General features: G+C 38.0%; 3 protein-coding genes across 3 annotated transcripts; 2 read left to right on the top strand and 1 right to left on the bottom strand.

Annotated features, from left to right (window-relative positions):
- The first annotated feature begins 47 nt into the window (after window positions 1-47).
- Window positions 48-3,069, top strand: LOC105691834 (differentially expressed in FDCP 6 homolog). The gene is made up of 9 exons (XM_012410574.3): window positions 48-290; window positions 432-551; window positions 629-835; window positions 938-1,053; window positions 1,228-1,351; window positions 1,429-1,770; window positions 1,855-2,056; window positions 2,130-2,285; window positions 2,373-3,069. The coding sequence occupies exons 1-9, from the start codon at window positions 192-194 to the stop codon at window positions 2,672-2,674; spliced, it is 1,668 nt and encodes a 555-aa protein (XP_012265997.2). The 5' UTR covers window positions 48-191; the 3' UTR covers window positions 2,675-3,069.
- A 139-nt stretch (window positions 3,070-3,208) lies between these two features.
- LOC105691803 (dynein regulatory complex subunit 2) lies at window positions 3,209-5,336 on the top strand. The gene is made up of 6 exons (XM_025746028.2): window positions 3,209-3,523; window positions 3,608-3,860; window positions 3,977-4,200; window positions 4,282-4,674; window positions 4,760-4,909; window positions 4,996-5,336. The coding sequence occupies exons 1-6, from the start codon at window positions 3,380-3,382 to the stop codon at window positions 5,182-5,184; spliced, it is 1,353 nt and encodes a 450-aa protein (XP_025601813.2). The 5' UTR covers window positions 3,209-3,379; the 3' UTR covers window positions 5,185-5,336.
- LOC105691838 (THO complex subunit 5 homolog) lies at window positions 5,247-8,383 on the bottom strand. Its single transcript, XM_012410582.3, has 11 exons — window positions 8,158-8,383; window positions 7,922-8,059; window positions 7,637-7,851; window positions 7,491-7,566; window positions 7,216-7,401; window positions 6,993-7,125; window positions 6,668-6,907; window positions 6,461-6,563; window positions 6,158-6,359; window positions 5,780-6,080; window positions 5,247-5,692 (listed from the first exon to the last, which is right to left on the bottom strand). The coding sequence occupies exons 1-11, from the start codon at window positions 8,251-8,253 to the stop codon at window positions 5,376-5,378; spliced, it is 2,007 nt and encodes a 668-aa protein (XP_012266005.2). The 5' UTR covers window positions 8,254-8,383; the 3' UTR covers window positions 5,247-5,375.
- Window positions 8,384-8,688: the final 305 nt, after the last annotated feature.

Raw genomic sequence — 8,688 nt, 5'->3', positions numbered from 1 at the left:
TCAGTATATACTACACGCTGCGTGGTAATGAGTATGAGTGTGTACAAAAGCTTAGATTCTGATAAAACGTTCGTCGAGTCACCAGTCACTCGCCAGTCAATCACTTTGTAATTATGTCCTGTCCAACAGTTCGTTAGTGGCCGACAATGTGATTCTTTTAACGACCTGTTGATTCTGAGACGACAACAACAATGGCTTATTTGTTAAAAAACCTGTCAAACAGTATTTGGCATGCATTTTACGCACTACAGACTGACGCGACAGGCATTGTCGCGAAATCAAAATTAAAGGTGAGTACGTTCAAAAACTATTTTTCAATCCAAGGCATACGCCCAACATAGTTACTAATATTCACTATCTATTTTAATATCACCACCGAGCTAGCTCATGAAATTGTGGGTGTGGCTTTTTACTTACTTTCGTTGCTTCAGGTTTTGACAGCCAATTTTGGAACACTCATGGATCTCTATGGAGTCGAGAAGGGACTTGATGACTACCGTAGCACTCAATGGCTAGCTTTTGACCAGTTTTTATACTACCTTCAAAAAGAAGTAAGTTTCCTGAGATTTTCACCGTGTATTGTCATGAAATTCAATCTTTCAATGCATCATCGTTATATTTTCCCTAGGTATTTTGTTCCATTACAGACGCAACACCCATACAAGCCACTAGGCTCCTCGAAGAACGGATAGATGAAATATGCTGGCTACTCTCTCGAAAAATTTATTCAGAGCAGAAACACAGAGTCTTTGAAGACCGCAGTGTTTATCAATTGTTCCGGATATTCTGTCTACTTGCAGAAATGGGAACAGACAATACTGATTCCGCATATCTAGTGAGTTAAAATCTGAAGAAATGGTGCTTGTTAGTTCCTAAAACAAAGTGATTGGGGAAGTGTGGTTTCTTACAAATTGATTTTTTTTTACACCAAACACAGATCACTATGCACAGCAGTGAAGTTGCTCAGATAGCATCACAGCTAGTTACCTCATTGGGTCTTCATTGGGATGCAACTGACTTTGCAGAGTTATCCGCAGCATTAACTTCGTTTAGGTAATTTGATCTTTGTGTTTGTAAACTTATTCTCAAATGTTTTCAGTCCTGACCAAACATGACTCGGACACTTCAGAATCAATGGTAGTTATCTGTAGTCTTGTTCAGGACTGGAAGCAAAAGTATCTCCTTGTCTCATCTATTTAGCATTTAGTTAAACCTATTCCCAAAAAGATTCCCCACATTTCTGGCAGTTTTGGAGACCAAGTATAGCGGTGGTGGAACTCTGGATTCAGCTGCTGTGAGCGAGGCTATTGACGACCTTTATCAAATTTACGTTAACGACGTCATTAAAAAAGTAATACAACAGATTGTGAAAACTACTGCGCTGTTTGGATGTTTTTTCCATTTTCACTGAATTCACTCCTATTTTAGGGATATTTGCTCAAGAAAGGATTCCTTTTACCAACTACGAGATACTACTGGTTTGTGCTTCGACCGGGGGAACTAAGTTATTACAAGGATGCTCAACAAAAAGAACCAGCTGGTGTGATAACTCTTAATATAAACTGTTGGGCTGATAGTGTTAATGCCTCTGGCAAGCCTGACAGGAAATTTATTCTGAGTACCCCAGAACACAGGGCAATTGAGCTAATTGCGGAGGATCATAGAGGCCGGCTACAGTGGTTAGCTGCGTTACAAATTGCCATTGACCATTCTGGGGAAAGAATTAGCTATCAAAGAAGTCTAGCCATTCAAAGAAGATCCATGCGGCTGGTAAATAGATCACAAATATACAATTTTGTGTAGCCTTCCGTTTCGCGTGAAAGATGTAATGTACGTACCATCCGCTTTTCTTAGGCTGAAAAACAACAGAAAGAAGAAACAGGGATTGAACTACAACATGAACGTCAGGCGAGGATTGCTGCGGAAATACAAGCCAGGAAACTTGAAGCGTTATCGAGAGAAGAAGGCGCTAGGGTGCAGGAACTCGAGGAAATAAAAGAAAAGCTGGAAACGCTTCTGCAGGAAGAAAAACAAGCATTACAAGATGAAGAAATAGGTAATTAGATTTTTCCAAATGATGAATTCCATTTTTTTGTAGAAGACTTGTAATATTCTCGTTATACGTACAGTTCGGAACCTACAATCCAAAATTCTGCAAGAAGAATGGGAAAGACGGGAGCAGTTGGAGAAACTACAGCAAGAACAACAAGAGTTACTCGAGTCCGAAAGATTGAAGCGTCTTGAGTTTGAACGAAGGCAGCAAGAAAATGAAGTTAAATTACAAGGTGATATTATATGGCATTATGACCGACAACTACATAATGCTTTTCAACGACATTAGTTTGTTGTCACAAATTTATTATATGTTATAGAAGCTGCAGCAAGGCTCGAGCAGCTGGAAGCTGAAAGACAGAATCTGGATGCTGAGTTGACGTTTGTACGAGAAAAAGTAAGGAAAGCCGAAGGTGCTCAGCTATTGTTAGAGGCACAAATTGTTGTTACAAGACCGTCGAGAAGTGGTGACAGAATCAGACGAACGCAAAGCTTGATCCCGACTCCAAGGGAGAGATCTGAGATATTACAAAATGAAAAAGAAAGAGGTGTTTCCATACAGGAAAATGCTCCTCCAGTTGTTCAAACACCTCTTAAAAAATACTCTATGCATATTTTATAAACCCGAACATTTCTGTCAGTATCCACTGACATAGTATTAATATTCAAGTAAAATTGTACAGTTCCTTCGATTCGAATCTGGCCCTATTGGTAGTGCTCACCATTTGCCATTGAGAAAACTAGGTACTCCAGGGTAATAAGTTGATTAGTTTCAAAATATTTTAGCCATCATGTGTTTTCGTTAGAAAATTTATTTTATTCGTCGAAAGTGTTGACTATTTATGCCATAAATTTGCATTCCTTATCAATAGCTATATTGTATATATTTAGTGCTTATCTTTGATTGAAGATTATTCTATGTGTATAGATGTACCTATCCAGAGAAATATATTTTGTACAAGGAGTTTACATCTAACAGGGTAAATTATTGAATAATAAATTTATATAATCATTGTACTGTTTTCATGTAAATTAACGCAAGAAAACTTCTTTCAAGAATTTAATTTTCTTGACCACAAATTTCTATACTCATTATCTCTGTAAACTGCAACAAGTATCAGTTATTGTTATGAGATACCTGTTGATTTTTCACGCAAGGCAACGTATGATTAAACACTGAACTGCACTTGAATTGTTTATTTCCATGGCGACTGATCGTGATTGTAACGAAATTGATCCAACACTAATTGATGCTAACACAGAAACTGAGTAGTGAGAGTGTAGAACTTTGTTGGGTAATTTGACTATTAAATTATAAATTGCCAAGATGCCTACTAAAAAAAAAAAAGGTAAAGCATCGAAATTATCGCGTATGAGTGACGAGGAGCGAGCACGATATTTGCAACATCGGGCAGAAATAGAGCTAGAAGCAAAAAGACGCAAGCAACAATTGATCGCGGCTTTCACAAAGGTAATATGCTCGAGTCTTATACACTAATTGTAAGATTATTAGAGTTGTTGAACGAACAGTTGTGTATAACTCACATTTGTTTAGAATAAACTGAGACGTGAAGAAGCTTTCTCGAGATTAAATACAGCAAAAATAAATGAGCAGTGGCGTCATATTTTACGCCAGATCAAGTGCAAAGAACTGTATCAGGATGTTAAATATCTCTGGCAAAATTTTGATTGGACTCTGAAAGCTAAGGATGTGCTGATTGCAAGACTCTATGATGAACTTGAATTATCTGATAGAGATCATCGGCGGTCACAAGATGCTCATATTCTCATGATTGACAAATTCATTGGTGAATTGGAAATATTTTCCATTCCTATAACAAAAAGTTTGATGACTCATCTCCATGAATAGTAGATTTTTCTTCGAATATAATATACATTCATACACGTATAATACACATTTCAGGGATACACAAGGAGAGACTAACTTTTCTCCATGAAAATTATTTACGAGAACTGAAGGAGTTACAATACATTGGAGCTGTAGAGTTGAACAAAATTAAGAAAAAGTTGGCAAACAGTTGCAAGGAATATGACACGATTATATTTGCACAAAACAAAAGTCTTGACGAAAGCTTGGAAAAAACAAAGTCCCAAAATGCCATCCACACTCGCACTATTGTACACACGGTGAGTTTCGCCATCACTAGAAAAATGTATTACTGAAACGAGAGTAAAAAGAATTCATTTCATCCACAATCATGAGACTAGAAAGAAGATGATATGATTGAACTACGGAACCGTGTTGTGGGCAATATGGAGCGTCTGTGGTCTGAACTTATTGGAACAGTTTCAGACTACGAAACACTGACTGAAAATAAACGCAAGCAGTATGAGTACTTGAAAGAGCAGGACGACGCTGTAAGGGCGGAGACAGCAGTATTTCCAAGACAACAATCGCAGTTATTAGATACTATAGATAATATGAAAGGGCAATTGGAAGATTTGGTATGGGAGCGTGGGGAACGTATTACAGAATTGAAAACTCAATTGACGCAGCTGAACAAAGCTATTTGGGATCTAAGGTCCAAGATAAGAATGGCTCAAGTTATGGATGCCATACAGTTGAAAAGGCTCAGTGTTATTAGCAATGGTGTTAAGAAGGTAATGGTTTCGTGTTTAAACCATCCTATCAAATGAAGATGATTGCCAATATATCATTACCCTATCCTGCTTATTTTAATCATAGGAATTAGAAAAGCTTCTTGAAAAAGGAACAATGCTACAGCTTTTAAGTGAACTTTGCTCAAACTTAGAAGGGCCGCTGGATGGAAAAGGAAGATCTTCTATTTGTGGAGATGAGTCATCTCATTCTTTGGAAAATGCAGTCTCTACACATGTAACTCATCACATATTCCAACGACCATAACATCCTCTTGATAAAGAATTCGCTATTTTACAACCCCCTTCTACCAATTATTTTAGGTGACTGAACCTTTTAACAGAATGGAAAAGTTCTGGCAGCGTTTCAATGAGAGAAAGGCAGAGAACATTCTGATGCGCAAAGATCGTGCAGAGCTTTTGCAGGAAAATAGACATCTCAGGCACAACTTGCGTGTGTATCTTGTTACTGTTGCCCGAATGCCTGTACCAAGGCCTCATACCGCAATTTAAAAGGAATTGTGATGACGCAAAACTGAACATGCTATTGATCAATTAATTTACGAACTTCATTGTTTTTAACTTTGGAGGATGATTTATTTGACTGGAAATCAATGATGTCATACAATATTCGCAATTCAGGAATTAAAAATAATTACCTGAAATTTGTACATTCACTCTAAATATCAATGAACAATTTTCGTCTATCGTTGAGTAAAAATTCCACCTCCTAATGCAAGATATTTGTAAGGCCTGGCCCTGGTCCTGCCTCTGACTGCGTGGAAAAATATTTTTTCCCGTGGAGCCATCTCCTCTGTTTCGAGATATACATCAAAACAAGCTCTCAATCGCTGTAACTGTGCAGATAATGTTGGTGGCTTGTCCCACATGACGTTCACTTCTCTCTCAATATCCCTGAGAATATCAGAGGATCCTGGGACAGTGGGATTGAAAGTAACACTGAAAATCGGCGCGACTCGTGGATAGTCAGGTTTTATTGCAATCCGGGCAATCAGTTCACCTATACAGAATACATAAGTATTACCGAGCCTGTCGGAAATTTTCATAACAGATTTAGTAATCTTCTTGGATTTCATCAAATACTTACTGCTCCCTCTGCGTAACACAGCCTCGTAGAAGATATCCACAGAGGATACAAGTCCTTTTTGACAGAAGGGTGGTGTATCGGCAGAACTGGAGTAGTTCTTCCAAGAAAGAGTACTGAACTTGTGTAAAGTAGCAGCAATTTTACGCGGCATCGGATCTTTGCCATCTATGAAGATAGGGAGATTTCCTGACTCGAGATTACGAATTTCTGAACAAAGATCTAGCCGCGCTTTTACGCGGCATTTTATCTCTTTCAACACAGATTCCACGCTATCTTGTGCCAATCCGTGATTAACCGCAGCCTGTTGAAAAAAAATGAGTATCACCCTTAATGTTTGAAAAAAGCAGATGGTACAATTTTATCTCAACGGCATGAAACCTTTTGTTTAGTATTGTCTGAAGTAATAAAACGCAGTCCAGCCATGCGCTGCGCCCAATTATATGGGATGCCTAATCCAAGGGATGGAAAAGATCCTAATCCGTAACGACGCAGTTGGTAATGATTGGCGGGATTTGGACTTTCCATTCCCAAATCACCAGGATATAATTCTCGAAGAACAGAATCAGACATCAGCATGTCACTACCGGTGAAAATATTTAATATTTTGTTAGAGTTCAGACATCAGTTACAAATTGCGAGGAAAAAAAAATAAGTGAAGTCTTTAACAATAGAGTAGCATACCCTGCACTGACACCACCAGGATTTTCGGTTTCTAATTTAGATTCCAATGTTACCACGTTCAAATAGCTCATATAAAAAAAGTTCAACATCAGCTTGGTCTCATCTGAAAATCAGAAAATAGCATTGAGTAGCTGTGGTAAATCATCTGAATTTGTTGGTATAAATAAAACTGGAGGAAAAGGAAGTATGATAAATATTTTCGCCTACTTTTCAAAACCATTATGAGGCGTATGCTTAAAGGATGTCTCTGAAGTAACCTCGTTTTTTTTTCCTCTTGCCGAGCTTCTTTGGACATTCTATGGTGTCTCTTTTTATGTACTGGTGCTTCTTCTACTACGCCATCCGGTTGATTATCTTGATCTGAATCTGAATCTTGAGATCTGTCTTGACTATTGACTCTTTTAGCATCATCGTCGTCACCTTCAATACTCACAAGTAACGAGGAGTCTGAAATAGATAAAATCCATATACTGCTTGGTTCAACTGCAGCTGATATTCCATGGAGTTAATCTCAATAGCAATTCAAACATACCGTATGCATCTCTATATGCAGCTGCCTTTGCATATAAAACGTAAAGAGGCGAAGCTAATAATGCTGCTTTTTGATGTTCTTGTCTGATTCTATCTAATGGCAAACCGAGGCTCTCCTGAAGTGGCTTGCTCGTCTGAAACAATTCAAAGAGATCTAGCATACAGCTCGATACGTGGCAGCAGACTTTGATTAAAATATCTCGCATTCAAGAAATTTATCATACCTCTAAAATTGTACGTAATTGAGGTGCGAGATTATCCAAGCGCGATTGCTTGGATTCTATACTTGCTGCTACACCTTTCTTGCTGTCAGTCAGTTCATCGCATAAAGCAGCCAACTGCTTCCTCTGCATCAACTCCCACTCAAGACGAGCTAAACGCAATTGATGAGGATCGTTCTTTGTAACTTCCTGTTAAAGCAAACATATTTTTCCATGATCAGGTTTTGAACAGTTTTTACATTTTGAATCCTGGTATACATGAAGATTCTATTACTCACGGGCCGAGAGATAGTCTCGGGTGCGTCCTTGTAGAATTCTTCTTCAGGTACTAGTTCGATCGACTCATCTTTTGATCTATAAAAAATAGGTTGATGGATTAAATGTTGTGCAGTTGTTGACTAACAGCACATCATGGAATACGCACTTGAACTGCAAACACTTGATAACTTCCTTCTTGAGATGCATAACTTCATAAAGCAAATTCTGTAAATGCAAGTGTCTACTGTCAACACTGCTTTTAGCAGAGACCAAAGAGTCCCTGGCGAACTTTGTTCTGAACTTTTCCATCCGATTCAACTTTTTCAATTCGATGAAAGCCAAAGATGTTTGAATTTGTAATGCCCTGATCTCTTCCTTTGCCTAGAAAATAATGCAATGATACACAATCAGCTCATTTTAAATAGAGTGTATTCTCTTTGTAGCTACTAACATTTTCATCATTGCTGTTTTTTAGTTTTGCAATCTTATCCATGGATTTTCGTATACTTTCGCACGTAGATAAAAAACTCTCTGAATCTGTTTCGGGCGACCGGTTCATGGCTTCTTTTTCCTCATAACTAATAATTGTCTGTAAAATTTTATTAAATATTTACTCGGTAATTACATACTCATTTACTGATAGATCATGGAGAAATAGCATATTAGAAATTAAAATTGCTATCTAACCTTATACATGTCGGCATCTTTTATTTGAGGTGTCGCACTCGTAGTAACAGATTTTCGTCGCTTCTTAGAGGTTTCGGAATCATTTTCTTTTTCCATTTTTAGTAATTTCACACTTTTATGAGAAGATAACACTAGTAAAGAAGTGTGTTTTCATGCTACTGAAGGATAATTAGGGTTATGTTTATGTAGCGGCAAGGGCAGCAGCAATTTGTTCATTCAATGTTCATTGACCATGGGGGTAGCATCCAACATGCTTTGAACTATAGGTAATAGAGGGCATCTTTGATTATCATAGGTCGGGACCCCGCACCGTTGAGTATAGGGTACCTATACTATCTACACTCAACGCCCGCACTAGCCCCTCACAGAGCGCTAGCGCGCGCTGCCATTTGCTTATCGTACTTCGAATCGTCTCGTTGATCTCCACGTAACTTGTAAATTCAAATATACCTGATATTAAAAGATTCTGAAACTTGAGATAATCAATTGAAGAATCCCAAATCAATTACGTGTAAAACGCCGCTGAATTAA

Source organism: Athalia rosae, chromosome 3, assembly GCF_917208135.1.
Source record: "Athalia rosae chromosome 3, iyAthRosa1.1, whole genome shotgun sequence".
Lineage (NCBI taxonomy): Eukaryota > Metazoa > Arthropoda > Insecta > Hymenoptera > Athaliidae > Athalia > Athalia rosae.
The sequence above is the reverse complement of the archived record's forward strand: the minus strand, read 5'-3'. Positions and strand labels throughout refer to the sequence as shown.